This window comes from Rhea pennata, chromosome 2 (assembly GCF_028389875.1).
Source record: "Rhea pennata isolate bPtePen1 chromosome 2, bPtePen1.pri, whole genome shotgun sequence".
NCBI classification, from domain to species: domain Eukaryota; kingdom Metazoa; phylum Chordata; class Aves; order Rheiformes; family Rheidae; genus Rhea; species Rhea pennata.
In genome coordinates this window covers 75,151,045-75,166,484 of record NC_084664.1, presented here as the reverse complement: position 1 = coordinate 75,166,484, position 15,440 = coordinate 75,151,045, and the positions used below count along the sequence as shown (strand labels likewise).

The 15,440-nt window shown below is 35.7% G+C and overlaps 1 protein-coding gene across 3 annotated transcripts in view; it reads left to right on the top strand.

The window, feature by feature from the left end:
- Positions 1-15,440, top strand: part of NFX1 (nuclear transcription factor, X-box binding 1) — a 56,793-nt gene that overhangs the window by 24,592 nt on the left and 16,761 nt on the right. For all 3 annotated transcript variants that reach the window (XM_062569781.1, XM_062569780.1, XM_062569782.1), the window contains exons 12-20: positions 460-542; positions 1,043-1,151; positions 4,265-4,384; positions 5,147-5,226; positions 5,647-5,877; positions 6,157-6,230; positions 8,683-8,784; positions 12,389-12,430; positions 12,724-12,822. In XM_062569781.1, the coding sequence (XP_062425765.1) occupies positions 460-542; positions 1,043-1,151; positions 4,265-4,384; positions 5,147-5,226; positions 5,647-5,877; positions 6,157-6,230; positions 8,683-8,784; positions 12,389-12,430; positions 12,724-12,822 (940 nt within the window). The remainder of the gene's footprint in view (positions 1-459; positions 543-1,042; positions 1,152-4,264; positions 4,385-5,146; positions 5,227-5,646; positions 5,878-6,156; positions 6,231-8,682; positions 8,785-12,388; positions 12,431-12,723; positions 12,823-15,440) is intronic.

Here is a 15,440-nt window from a genome sequence, read left to right as displayed (position 1 = left end):
TGCTCTGCAGAATCCACAAGTGATTGCTCTTGTATGGATGGTGATAAAGATTTCTTTTCTGTTCATTCCAGCTTCATAAGCATATAAACAGTAGCTGCATTTTCCAATACACTGCTTTACAAATTTGAGCAGTCTTAAATTTGACATTTATGGTACTTCACTGTATCAGGAATGTTAACCTTTAAAAGATGCGATATTTATTCTTGTTAAGAGATCGGATGCAACAGTCTATGTTCTAAGCTAAATGTAAATGATTGTTGTCTGGTCTCAAAAACTTGTATCCTCTTCGGTGCTGAATTTTACTCTTCATGTATACATACATCCTGTTTTCTGTGTTGTATTGCATAAGACCAGGTCTTGCAACAACCTTAGCGCAGTGTTGTGTTGTGACTGCAGCTTTTGTTTTCAAGATGAACAGAGATACAGAAGTCATGTTTTGTTTGTTTCCCTTGGTAATAGCTGCTATTACGTTTATGTGTGACAAGCGATGCAACAAGAAAAGATCATGTGGACGACACAAATGTAATGAAATTTGCTGTGTGGTAAGTTGACCTGTGTGGTTTTAGAAAGTTCATTGTGAAACACATTTGATTTTTGGTTATAATTTTAAAAGACCTCTTTGCTTTTCCATCTTTGCATTTTGGTGTATCTTCGGTCTGTTCACAGTACTGGTTCTGCTCAGATATTGTGTACCTATACTTACTTTGCAGCATTCAATCTGCGGGTATCATTATAAAACGTAAAACTATGTTCCAGCCTAGGTGTGGTTAAGGTACTTTATGTCAGTACAGTCATTCCTGGGGGAAAGGACAGGGGAGGGAAATAATAGATGAAGTATAAGTTAAAGCTGTGTCTGCACTAGAGATCTTCACTGAATCAGCTTTAAAAATACTGTATCCTTATAGTGGTAAAACATGTATAGATCAAGCTAAAGCTGATTTATTGTGCTGTATGTTTTGACAATTGCTAGATTATAACCTCACAAAGAAACATAAACCAATGGATTTCATAATTCAACTTTGTTTTTTTTGATCTCCTGTAGGACACAGAGCATAAATGTTCTTTGGTTTGTGGGCGCAAACTCAACTGTGGGCTTCATAGATGTGAAGAACCCTGCCATCGAGGCAGCTGTCAAACATGCTGGCAAACAAGTGAGTTAAATGCAAGTCTTCATTAGTTTGTAAAACTTATAGAAATTTAATTGGTCAGAGCTGAAAATAGAATCTGATCAGAAGTGATCAGAATCTGAAGATAGTCAGGTGATTGTAATTGGTACTTTTTCATGGTAAAGTTACTTAATTGTAGGTAAATTTATTCAGTGTTGAATTTAATAATTAAATATATTCAGTTGTGCATGTTGATCCAGCAATCACTTAAAAATTTTGAAGAATCATGAAAAAAAAATTTTAAGTCAAGACTAATCTTTTTAGTAATGTAATAACTATTAAAGGTAGTAAAGTATGTAACAGAAGTCTGTTTAGCTGCTTAGAATTCAGACTTTTGCGGCTTGGTCTACTAGAGATTTTACTCTGGGGAGGACCATGTGAAGAAATGATAAATGTCAGTCTTGTATGTCTTAGGCTTTCTGATTACATCCTGAGTGCTAAAAACTACTTCTGAATTACCAGAAATAAATTGGCAGCCATCAGGTGCTAATTTTTTGTTATGATTCCTAAACTTTATACAAATTTAAGGTGGTACAATAGTTTTAGACATGTATGTGCTCTGTTAAAAGCTATTCCAGTTGATTATTCTATTTTTCCAGAACTACTTTTTATTACTTAATGTAGAGGACTGTAAGATGATTATTTTGCACCATTTTAATAGATACTAACTTCTCTGATTTCATCTAGAAGCAGACAGAAGAAAGCTTTTATGTTTCCTTTTGCTAGCAGAATCTTAAGTTGATCTGGAATGTCACACGAAATTGAGGGGGAAAAAATGTCATCTCATGTTTTAATCTAGATTTTGCCTTTCTTTATGTAGATGTACTTTACCATATAAATTATAAGCTATTAAATGCAGGTTTTGAAAGTTGGGTAGGGAAACCACTTAATCATTCATCTTCCCACTTAATTTTGGGTTTGAAAAGTTCAAAAGTTTTCTTTAAATCCATTATCCTTAATAGTCTTTCAGCTACTAATTTGTATTTTATTTTTGCTTTTTCTTTAATTAGAAAAAAAAAAAGGTATGAGGGCAAAGTGTTTCTTGATGAACAAAATCTAAATGGTCGCTTGGAGTTCCACTCGTGCTTTCATCAAGCATATGTTTTGTCCAGTAGTTCTGCAGTCACTCTTGGACAAAACTGAGATTTAGATAACTGAACAGACCATAGGAAACTACTGGACATGTAAAATTGTTGAATATAATAAATACCACAGTGAAAAGCTGAGATAAGTTTTGGGTAGCACTGTGAGGAATGACTGAATTTCACAAGTAGTTAAGGGTGATTGGTAGCTGAGCTTAACATAGTTGGAGGGGAGTATTGAGAACCCCAAACTTCTGATGCTGGGACAACCTAGAATATCACATCAGAGATACTAAATATGGGTATGGATGTAGCAAGACTGGGAACAATTAGGAAAGTTATTGTGACAGGCTGTTTATTTGGGAGATGACAAGGGTAGAGAAGGATCAAGCTAGATGGAGGGGAAGTACGTACATGGGAAAATGAGGAGGTAATAAAAGGCACCAGGCTCATGAAGATCTGTGAATGTGCTTGTGAGTCTAGAAAGTTGGGATGGTGGTGTGTGTGTGTTGAGAGGGTCACAAGTGAACTTTAATTCTGATCAGCTGGAGAGGAGGAACAGGACTTGACTATTTGTATTCCTGTTTATATGAATATTGTTGGTGTTTGGGGTCTGTGTATCTGGTCATGCTATTGTCACGTGCGTATTGTTTGTGTCTGTCTCCCTGGAATATGTGTTCAGTCTTGCTACTGGCTGGACTTGCATATGGGGATAGCAGCAGCCACATTTATCAGATGGGAACAGGAGAAACCTTCTGGGTTTTAGAGTACTCCAGATTTGGCTTTAGTGGACCAGGAAGGAGGAAGCTTGTTTTCCAGAGTCCACTGGATTTAGCAACTCCTTTAACATACTCATCCTCTCCTCAACTTGGAATTGTTTTATTTTTTATTGCCCCGTTACTCTCTTACCTCCTCCTAGTTTCCCTCTTGTTGTTTTCCCTAGTCTGTTATCTTTTTATTCTTGTACGGACCAATCATAGTTTTGTTTTCTTTCTTGCATCTGCAAGAATATGACTTCCAATATTAGCTATGTATTTTTCACTTAATATCCTGCCTTTCTAAAGATTTATCTGTTCTAACTGTGGTTTGCATTTTGGGCAAGAAACTAAGAAGCCTTTTGGGCCTAATGTAGGTACAAATCTTCAGAGAAGAAAAGGCCCACTAGAAAAGGATTAAAAAAACAACAACAACAATAAAACCCCTTTTTGTTACTTTGTCCTTAGTTTTGGGGAAATCTGGTGAACTGTCCTTTTTGGAGGGGTGGGGAAGGCCTCTGATAGGATCTGTCTCAGACTGAAAAGTCAGTAAAAGAGATCTTTGAACATATAGACAAAATGCAAGTAACAGATCTGGAATACTGTAACAGGCTGATATTCACCAATGGACTGTAGAGGAGCCTGATGATGCTGACTTGTAATCTGCAGTATGTAACATCTCATTCAATACTGCCTCAGTTCAAGAGAAGTGAAAGTCAACAAACATGATACAAATTTTTTTAAAAGCGGAGGGGACCAGGTTATTAAAGTAGCAAGCCTGATTTTCAGAACACACGAACTGGTGGAAGTTACTGCAAAGAACAGAACAGAACAAATAGAACTGGAACATAATGTTGCTTGACTGCTCCTATGTAGTTTACTTGCTTCTTTGTAATTTATCCTTATCTAGTAAGGAATAATACTATTGATAAGATTCCTTTGTTCAAACAAACTAAAAGCCCTCCTTTAGTCATCCTTAACTATCTTAGAGTGATATAGTGAACTTGTTAAAAACTACTTATATATCATAATTTGCAGCTTATATTTTCAACTTTCTTGTGTAATGTCTTTATTACTCCTTCCATCTGCTTTTTATTTTATGCATTTTTTTTCTGAGATGTGAAATCTGTCTTTTCATATGCTTTATGCTGAACAGTGACCAGTACCAATTTGTTCCTATTTTTTTAAACAGGTGAGAAGTTTAACTACACATATAAACTGTAGCCATTGACATGTTTGCTTTGTGGGTTGACTCTTCCAGGTTTTGACGAGTTAACTTGTTACTGTGGTGAATCAGTGATTTACCCCCCTGTCCCCTGTGGCACTCAGCCACCGGAATGTAAAAAAACGTGCACCAGACCACATGAGTGTGATCATCCAGGTAAGTCAGATTCAATGGCTGCTTAGCTTAAAACAAACAAACAAAGACAACTATCAAAATGTAGTCAACTCTACATGGGTCTGTTTTTGGAAGTGTTTGGTTTTTTTATTATAACCTTTTACAGTAGTTGTGAGTATTTCTCAAGGTCTGCACTTAAAAAGCAACCAACTAAAAATTTATCATGAACACCAGTGAGGGTACTTCTGACTACTAAAATGCTAGGTTTTCCTTATGATCCAGACAGTAAGTTTTAGACATTAATAATAACTACAACAATTTAAATACTATATTCTAAAAATTAAGCACTCTGTTGAAGCAGTAGCTTAGTGTAGTTGTCAATTTGTGTCTGAAGTCTGTGAAATTACACTGACTGATTGCAAAATGTACAGCAGAGATGTGCTTTAGAGCAAAAGATCTATTTTCTGAAAAATTCTGTCTGATAGTATAATCCTGCTCAGAAAATAAAATATTTGCTGTTTTCTACCATTTACTTCAGAAAATAGAGAAAAATATTCACCTGATTTTTAAGAGTATTTTAAAGAACAGATTATACTTGTATGAAGCATCATACTAAAGCCTATGTACTTCTGAAGTACTAACTTAAATTTACTAGTCCTTACCATGTTCTTTAAAGCATTTAACTGGAGTAGAGTAATACAACTGATGTTTTTTTGTTTTGTTTTTTTTTTGTTTTGTTTTTTTTTTTTTTTTTGTTTTTTTTTTTTTTTTGTTTTTTTTTTTTTTTTGGCTTTGTGACTGCAGTGTACCATTCATGTCATAGCGAGGAAAAATGTCCACCCTGTACCTATCTCACTCAGAAATGGTGTATGGGCAAGCATGAAGTAAGTCTGGTCACGTAGTGTTTTTAGAATACTAAATAACATGTAGCTTGAAAATATTTCTTCGTGTTCAGGATATACTTTTTATATAACTTAAAGAATAAGCATTTGTGTTACTCTACTTTCCAAGAGTGAAGGTTTAGATTTGTGCTGTTTCTTTGGAACAGAATATGTTACTGGCATTTGCATTTGTTTAGTGCAATCAATTTGTCAGAATAGGTATTTCATGCCATATCATTCAGACCAACTGCCATATTGGACTATGATACAAGAAAAACTCTGGCATTGTCTTGAAATAGTCTAGTATTATGTTTCTTGTGCAGACAATGCGGAAAGATGTGAACAGTAAGAGTACTTTGAGGTTTGCCTTTATAGTTGCTTATTTGAAGTTATAATGTGCATCTTCCTCCTCCTGTCTTCCAGCTGCGAAATAATATTCCCTGTCATCTCACTGATATTTCCTGTGGACTTCGCTGCAATCAAATGTTAAAATGTGGAATGCACAAATGTAAAAGAATCTGTCATAAAGGAGAATGTCTTATAGATGAAGAATGTAAACAGCCATGTACTATTCCAAGGCTATATTGCAGTCATCCCTGTACGGCTCCATGTCATCCTTCTTCGCCCTGCCCGACAACTTCCTGTTCTGCTAAGGTTAGAAATTCATTGTAATTCGTGGGTGAATTCCATAGTTGAATTACTGGTCAATAACAGTAGCAACAAAAGTATTATATTTATATATAAATATCATGACATTTTGGCTGTAAACTTACAATAGTGAAAAATTTGACAAAGCTTTTTTTAGTAGCTCATCACTTCAAAATAGCTACTGTTTCACTAAAACTGGAATTTTTGAAAGAATATATTTACCTCTTCCCCCCCAACACATCTGGCAAATTTTTAAAAAACTACTGTCTTTTGTTGATGCAACAGGTCGATCTCCGTTGTGAATGTGGAAGAAGAAAAGAAAACATGATTTGCTCGGAAGCATCTAATACGTATCAAAGGTTTGTACTGCAATAATACTTTTCATTCCTGTATTGGGCTTAACTTTTTGCAGTTTGACTAACTGTAGAGCTTGATTTATTTAATTCACAACTCTTTCCATATGCTTTTTTGTACTTAAACCTACAGTTTCTTTCTTATTATTCCCTCAGACTTTCGTGTCAGACAGGTTGTATTGCACATTTGTCATCTTACTACTGTTAGTTTGTAAATGTGATGACATGTCAAAGCTTGGATCTCCCATCTGTGAAGCTGTTCTACCCACATAGAGCAATTAGATGCAGAATAATTGCAGATCCGGATTCAGACACCTGAGTATAGGTGACTACGTATAAGATTCCATGTGCAGTTTGATGTCTGAGTTCTCATTGTGTGACGGAAACCTAGTCACTAAAGACAATAGAAGCATCATTTAAAGGGGTCATTTAAGTTCATCCTGAAGGAGACAGATGCATCTTTTTAGATTCTGTTGACCATAATGAAAGCTTTGGAATCTAAATCTTTGTGTCTTAATGTGCAAACTGAGTCCTATCCAACTCTGTTTATTGCAAAGAATTTGTCTCCAGATCTTCCTTCTGAGCTTCCTTTTTTGTTTGTTTGGTTGTTTTTCTCTCATGGGAGAAGGGAAGGAAAGGATAAGGAAGTGAAGAACACAGCAGGGCTTGGAACTTCTGAAATGAAAGGGCAAAAAAAAAATTCTTCTTCTGAAACAGTAATTGAGAGGAAACTAAAAAACGAATCTGGAGAACTGATATGCAACCAGAGTTTTGCTTTACGTGCCAGTTGATAGGAGACAGCAGTCAGATTGTTCCTGTCTACCAAAAAAGCTTCTTAATGAGTATTTCTTTCCTTTAAGCATTGTTATTTGAAGACTTGATACTAGCCCAATTTAGAATATACTACTCTGTTCCTACTGAACATTGAATAGATTGTCATAATTTGCCTTAACATCTACTTGTACTTACTGAAAATGAAGTCGAAATCAGGCAGTTAAGAACAACTATAACAATGCTAAGTTGAATGCTAGGTAGAGTTACAAGAATGGTAATCATTATTTTCTGAAAAAAAAAATTTGTTAAAATTAGCAAAAGCTTCTCTAGTTTAACTAAACAGAAATTTCTCGTAGAATAAGCATAGCTATGTTTAATTAAAAACAAATCTCTGTTTCACTATGAATAAAAATCAAAATGCTAACTCTATTTTGAATTACCAGTTTAGAATTGAAATGTGTTTGTCAATAATAATCTGAGAAGGTAGTTTGATGACAAGTCCTCCATTTTTGAAGGCTATAGTACATATCTGAGGCTTTTGTACTCCAAAATATTCACAAAGGTAATTCTTTGAAGTCTGCAAGAGTTCTTGCATACATAAAGATCAAACACACTTTTTCAGGTCAAGAGGAGGACAGGGAAAACAATTACCAGTTTAATACAAACCTGTGTATCAATAGCTTCAAGTGTATTCATATATGTTTAATTTTTGGACCTTACAATAACTGATACTGCTAACAAGTTAATTCTTGGTCTGGTTTTATCAACAAAATGCAGTTTAGTGTCAGCTAAGTTTGCATGATAAATCCAACTGTTCAAATTGCTATGTCTGTACAGATAATATAGGTGCACATGTCATTGTCATCTAATGGCACATTAGCTTGACTTTGTCATTGACTGATGAATTTGAACGTGATGGTGGCTCTCACTGACACTTGTCACGCTGACAAATGTTATTTGATTATCTTCCTGATAGACGATTAGTTGTTTTCTGAATTTGATATGAAAGATCTGGAGAAAATAATGTGTTTTTACATGAAAATTAGCAAGAAAGAAAATCCAGAGGATAAATTTTCCATTTTCAGGATGTTGCTTAGGAATGATGTGGGATATTTCACCAAACACTTGCTGTGTGATTTTTACTCATAGAAATTTTAGGAAGAAAATCAGACTGCAAAGGCTAATTATTGATGAGAATGATAAAAAAGAATCTTTACACAGAAAATTATAACAGTTTTAGGTGGTATTTGTGCTCTTTCGGGAGACTCAATTTACAGATTTTAGTTGCACAGTTAAAGAATCACGTGAAAGTTGAAATGTGTCAGAACTGCAAGACTATTTGAAAAAGAAGTTAATTCTAAGCTATATGGTCAGTTGTAGGTTGAATGTTAAGTAGATGAGAAGGAGTATTCGCTTTACCTAACTTACGCTTTCATAGAATGTGTACTCTGAATAATCTGGAGAAGCACACTGCTTAATTGTTCAAGGGGGATTAGAGAGAATAACCTTTTAATTTATGTAGCTGGTCAAGTTTATAAATCTAGGTGATGTGGAACTAGGTCCCTTTCTGTAATCTGACTAATAAACAGTCGTCTTTTTCCAAATGGAGATTTAAATTACAGCTTCATACACCTTTTCCAAGTTTTATGTCTTGCATCGAATGAAGTCTCATGCTCTTTTTCAGAATAGCTGCTATATCTATTGCCACTAAGTTAACAGATCTGCAACTTGGAGATTCTGTGGAAATCAGTAGGCTTATTACAAAAAAAGAAATGAAGCAAGCCAGGTAAGAATGTGTGAAACCTTTGTGTGTACCTGAAGCATAGATGGTGTTAACATGTAATATTGTGAGCAGATTCACAGCTAAAACAGGAGGATGTTAAGTAGGCTGACTATACTGTAACAATAATGTTAGTAAAGATTTTAGCAGTTTTTTTGCCATTCATGTTTTTGTTTTCATATAGAATAGGTTCTCTACCACTGGTTGTTTTGTTGTAATATTTATGTTTATGTATGGAACAATCTAATTGTGGTTTCAGAGTTTGTCTGCTCCAGCAAGCTTTCTGGAGTTTGTATAGATTACCAGGCAGTATAATCTTTTTGCCCCCATATTCTTTTAATGTTCCTTCCTAGGTAGGGCACACATTTTCCCAGATATTGTCTCGCTGTTTATATTGTTCTTCTGTTACCCTTTTATATTCTTTACATTTGTGTCTCAATTTATACCTGGATTTTCTGTGCTCTTATAATGCCTGGCACTGCACATCTACTTTTAGGTCACTAAAAATACTTGTGACTTAATCAAATTGGTGTTTTTCTGTACCTTTTGATGTTCTGCTGGATAGGGATAGCTTGTGATTTTACTTTAAATAATTCTTTAAGTAATTACCAGTTTCTCTAGCCCCTTTTTGGCTTCCATTGAAAGCAAATCTACCTTCAATTGAATTTTGCTGATATCTTCAGTCTTGAAGTCCATAATTGCTTTTTTAGTTTATTTTTTGTTACAGTCTTTCCTCTGTGAATTGAGAGTTCATTTCAGTCACTCATTTATGTTAACATAAAATCATTACTCTTCCTTTTTATGGCATAAAATCAAATCAGTGAAACTTCCTTTCCAATTGTTTCACCACTTCCTGTGTCAAAAACTATTACCAAGATATTTCAAGAACTCTTGCTCATCATTCTGTTCCATTTTATTGTTTTATGTCTGTGAAATTAGAGCGCACACTATTATTACTATTTCTTTTGGGATATTTTTCTACACTGAAATAATTTTAACTCTAAGTATACGGGTAGGATGAAGCACCAACTTATCTCAGTCTCCAGCCTCATTCTAGTTGGGCTTATACTTCAGAAGAAAATGAAAAGAAAAAGAATCAATGTGGAAGGAGGAAATCCTTAGTTAATTCCTCTACACAACTTATAGAAGCATAGTATTAGTACAGTAGAAGCGTGGTGCAAAAAGAACACAATTAACAATTTTTTCAGCCTACCTTGTATGTTTCAATTAATTGAATACTCAGCTTACAGTATAAGCATTGTTTCTCATCTCTAGAATTACTGTAGAAGAATCTTTTTGTTTTGCTCAGATTAAGCCTCAACCATCTTATATGACTGGTACTGCAATACGACAATATAAAGCCAACTTAAGTTTTTCAAAAGGGCTATTAACTACATCTACACTGTGGTGTTCTCAGTACTTCTGCCCGAAGGTTTGTTCTTCCTCACTGTTTGTGGAAAGCAACCATTTGACAGTGGTAGACCTCAGATACAAAAAAAAAAAAAAAAAAAAAAAAAAAAAAAAAAAAAAAAAAAAACCACACATTTTAAGCTAGTGAAGCTGTGAATCTTTGTCATCATGGTTGTATATTTGCCAGGCAGGCTGAGAGGATGAGAGTGCCTCCATTAGTGTCTCAGCCTTTGTAACATATAATACAAACTGCATGGTGTAGTCACTACTGCATCAATTCCTGTGCCTTCCTACAACCGGAGTGTAGTGCATTCCTATGAGGAAATTGACACACCTGACTGGAGAAGGATTCCTGGTGTTTGGTTTAGTGAGCCTGGCTGAGGCTTATTTAAATTTTCACTGGACCTGTGTGGTCTCACAGCTCAGATCAATAACAGAATTCTGAATATCATTAGAAAACCTGTAGTAAAGTAGACTAGTTCTTGAATGGTTGAAGTGACCAGAGATGACTTTTCTTCGAATAGACCTTTTCTGAATCTATCATGATATCTAAGCTATGACAGGTAACCTTCATTCAAGTATAGCCAGAGGAAGTATTCTACCCTCCTCCTTCCCTTCTTATTTACCAAATGGTCGGGAAAGGAGGAGGGAGGGGAGAGATGCTGAGCACAGACAATGTTTATTCTTCAAATTTTGATTTATTATCAAAGTAATATTTTCAAAGTATCTTACAAATCTTTACTTATTTGTGATAGCAGAATATTTTGTACAACTATACAGAGATTTTGTTTCTCTCTGGTCTTATCTGTAGACATTTAGTAACTCAATTTTTTGTGACAAATTTGATTGCTACTGAAGTAGTATCTCTAAACTGGCTACATTCCTCTTTTGGAAGAGGAGAATGGGGATGGGGCTAAACTCTTTTCAGTTGTCCCATGTGACAGGACAAGAGGTAATGGGCAAAAACTGAAACATAGGAAAGTTCTGCCTGAATGTGAGGGGGAATTTCTTCACTGTGGGAGTGTCAGAGCACTGGACCAGGCTGTGGAGTCTCCTTCTCTGGAGATATTCAAAGCCCACCTGAACACAATCCTATCTAACATGCTGTAGGTGACCCTGCTTGATTGGAGGGGTTGGACTAGATGATCTCTAGAGGTCTCTTCCAACCTTATCAATTCTATGATTCTTCAAGCAAAAGACTTCAAACAGTACCCAGTTGATCTTAGAGTGCAAGTATATTTACTTTCTTCTGCCTCCTTTGAGAAAACCGTTAAGAGTTCTAGACCCTATGGCTGTGTGTCTCCAAACATAGCCAGTTCCTTCTACAGGGAACTCCCTCTATAGAAGTGAACTGATTGAAACTGGGCAACTGTTATCAACAGAATGAAATCACTCCTGCTGTCCATTAAGGACAGAAATCTGTACTTGCTAACTGTGAAAAATATATATTTTTTTAATATTTATATATATATATATATATATATATATATATATTTTTTTACAAAACTCCTGCTCCAACTTTGATCTTTAAATCCCTTAAAGTAAAATGACAAAATACTTTTCAAAGATGAGCAAGAAAACTGAAATTCATAACTCTGACACCAGAAGTTATAGACTTAGTATACATACTGATCCTTACAGTGCATCACAATCTTTCCTACATGTAGCTAAGTGTCCTATTTTCCTCAGTTTACATACGCATACACACGCAAACCCCTATATACGTATATATGTATGTACATTTGTATATATATGTATGTATAGGTGTGTGTGTATTATATATGTATATATAAACAGGTAGATACTATTTTTGTTGTTTAGGAGTGACATTGTCCCATCTTCCTTTGCTTATTTCTCATCCTTCCCATCTTCCCCTCTGTGCTGATACAAAATGCATTTTTCTTGAAATGATCGAATTTTTACCAGTATAACCAGATCTAATTCAGAAGCTGTTGTTCTCAGTTTGTATTTAGCTTTGATAATTGCTGGTTCTGTTTAAAGACCTGAAGAAGGACCTGTATGCCTGAAAGTCTGTGGGTTTTTTTGTTTTTTTTTTCCAATTGTTATCTGATCTAATACAGTAAACTCTTCTCACATACTCTGTTTTTTCCTTAGACTATGATAATGATATGACAAAATTACAACTTAAATGCATGAGGGGAAGTGTTGATGCTAATTATGTTTTTCTCTAATAATTCAGGTTGCAATGTGATGAAGAATGCTTAGCTCTTCAGAGGAACAGGTAGGCAAATAACTTTTACATGTTCATTAATAAATTGTCTAGATTCAGAAGGCTAAGCTGTGCAGAAGATCTTTGCACTATGACCTAGAAAGCTAAAGAATGTCAAGATGATTCCTGTGATCAGGGCTCTGTATTGGGTGATCAGGGCTCTTAACAGAATATTTTAGTGAAAAGTTGGAGTAGTTTCAAATATACGGACCAGATTTTTTGAGCTCTATTTATATTGGTGGCCTTTTGCTACACTCTTCAATGACAAAGTGTTTTGTTTGTATTCCCACAATCCCTGGATTTAGGCGTCTTGCTGAGGCTCTTCAAATAGATGATAATTCTGACCCTTTTAATGTCCGTTCTTCTGGACCAAAGTACAGTGACCTTTTAAAAGAAGATGCAAGGTATGTGTTTTCATGATGACATGGATCTTGTAGCTAAGATTTACATATCTATTTTTCCATCTATTGTGTTTTAAGATTCTTTTAATTATTTCAGGTGTGACAAAATACATACATAGATGGCATAAGTAAAACAGTGTTGAGAGCAGGGAGATATCCTTCTCTGGAGATATTCAAGGCCCTCCTGGATGCAACCCTGTCTAACATGTTCAAGGTGACCCTGATGAGCAGGGAGGTTGGACTAGATGATCTCCAGAGGTCCCTTCCAACCTTACTGATTCTATGAGTAAGAGTTGAGAACAGGAAACAGTGTTTCTATTTACTCTTGTAGAAATGCTTGTATTTACTCTTTTTTTGGCTTTGATACTAAGTGATCTTTGAAGAAAAGGAGATGTGTACTTCTCAAGACTGCCTAAGTGAGAACCTGAAAAATACAAAGTGCCTGTGTGGCCAGTTCATTTCATAACAGGACCAGATTTAGAATAGGAGCACCAGTTCTCCACTGTTTTTGCTGCGAATCAGTACATGTGCTTCCCATATCTCAACAGCTTTCATCCCCTGCTACCCACTACCATTTTTGTGTAAACTTGTAAGGACAAAGACAAAATAGCTTTGCCACAAGTTATGCCCTGAAAGCATGACACTATTTCCCTCCACTAGACCTCTTTACTTGTTTCCTGTGCTGCCTTTATTTTCAGAACGAAGAAACTGAATATCTTTTGGCATATATGTGTTTGTCTTACATATGCTCTCTCTCTTTTGGATTAGGTGACATAATCATATGTCATCTAGCCTTCATTTACTACATTAAATAAGCCAGGTTCTTCAGTCTTCTGCTTTCCTGTTTGCCCTTCTCTACCTATAGTGCAGTTGTTATATATAACAACTATATATGTGTATATATAGTGTGTATATATATAACTGTGTATATATATACAGTATACATATATACAGTATATATATATAAAACATATATATGTGTGTATATATAGTGTATATATACAACAACTATATATGTGTATATATAGTATACTATACTATATATAGTATAGTTCATTTTTCATGAACAGAATTGACCAGAATCGTGCACTGTTTTCCAGATGGTTTGATAGATGCTTTGAAAAGTAGACTTAATACTTCCACTTTTCTTCATGAAAATCTGTTCTAATTCATTCTGCAATTCTACTTGCACTTCTTGCATAACCATGTTACATTGGTAACTCACAATCAACAAATACATCCAGTCTGTTCTTCTCACTTGTTGCGAATTTACCACAGAAACTTTATACTCCTTAAGTGAATGACCTTACACATTGAACATTGAATTATCTAATTTAATTCCTCTTACTCTGGTCTTCAAGATAAATTGATTTCTCTGTATTGACAAATCTCTTTTGTCAGCAGCAAATTTTATAAAGCTATGGTTTTATGGCATCTACTGCCTTGACCACTCCTGATGGTGTTTCATCTCAGCAGTCTTGAAAAGCTCTGAGTTTACCTTGTAATGGCAGGATCTACAAAGTATATGTGTTCCAGTATTTTTTCAGGCAGCTCAGAATGTTTTGATGGATGGCTTCTTGCTTGAGTGGATTGCTCCAAGAATGAAAGAGCTCAGGGCTTGTATTTTTTTGCAGAGCTTTAGTTATACATCTGGTTACCGGATCTCAAGAAGTATGACAGGCTTCTTCCCGTGCTTTCAGGATGCATCAAGAAAGTGGCTGCCAAAGCCACAAGTATAGTATTTCCTGTCTTGGATGGGCAATCAGTTGATCTCTGCAGCTGATGAGCTGCCAAGGGCTGAAGAAGATGTACATCCACAGATGAGTAAACTTGAGCGAAGCTATGAGAAGACTCATTATTTTGAGCTGTAGTTTTTCATTACAAAACCCCAGAGCTCCAAGATGCAGTACAACTCCCAGTAAGAGGAGGAGAAGGAAGAGATGGCAGGCCAAGATAAGATGCCTTTTACAGGAGAGTGAGGGGGTAGGAGGCACCAGGAATAGTATGGTAATTCTGCTATGCACTGATCTGACTACATGGTTGTCAGAATGTGAGAAGGATTAAGAAGACAGCAAGTCTCTGCACCATGCTGCTTTATAGGAGATATTCTGCTGCCAATGGGATCCATCTTCTTGCACTGAGATGACTGTACCAGCACAGGTAGGCACAGATCAGAGGTATAAATCCACTGGGTGGACATTTAAGCTCTGAATGCTCCAAGGAGGCTCCAGAAAGAGATAGAGAAGCAAGCAGATACCCAAGCTAGTCTGCTGATATGAAGTTGGAGGCAGACTGGTGCAAGTGTAAATGCCCAGCTTGAGAGGGGTGGTGCTAAGGCAGGTGAAGCTGTTATTTGATGAGTTAATATCAGTGGAGAAGGAAAGGTGGTGATCTGGAATGTCTGTCCAAATGAAGCTGCACAGAAGAGGATTTTATTGGCATCTTGTTAACTCTGCAAGATTACATGGCAACTGTATGGAGCAGGGAAATCTCAGGTCAAATTGTGGAATCTGGAGAGACAAAGAGGGAGATGAGTCCTTCATGAGCATCTTAGCCAATTTTCCCAAGCACAATTTTCCCTCCACATCCTGTTGTGCACTTGATGAAGAGCCAAGCACACT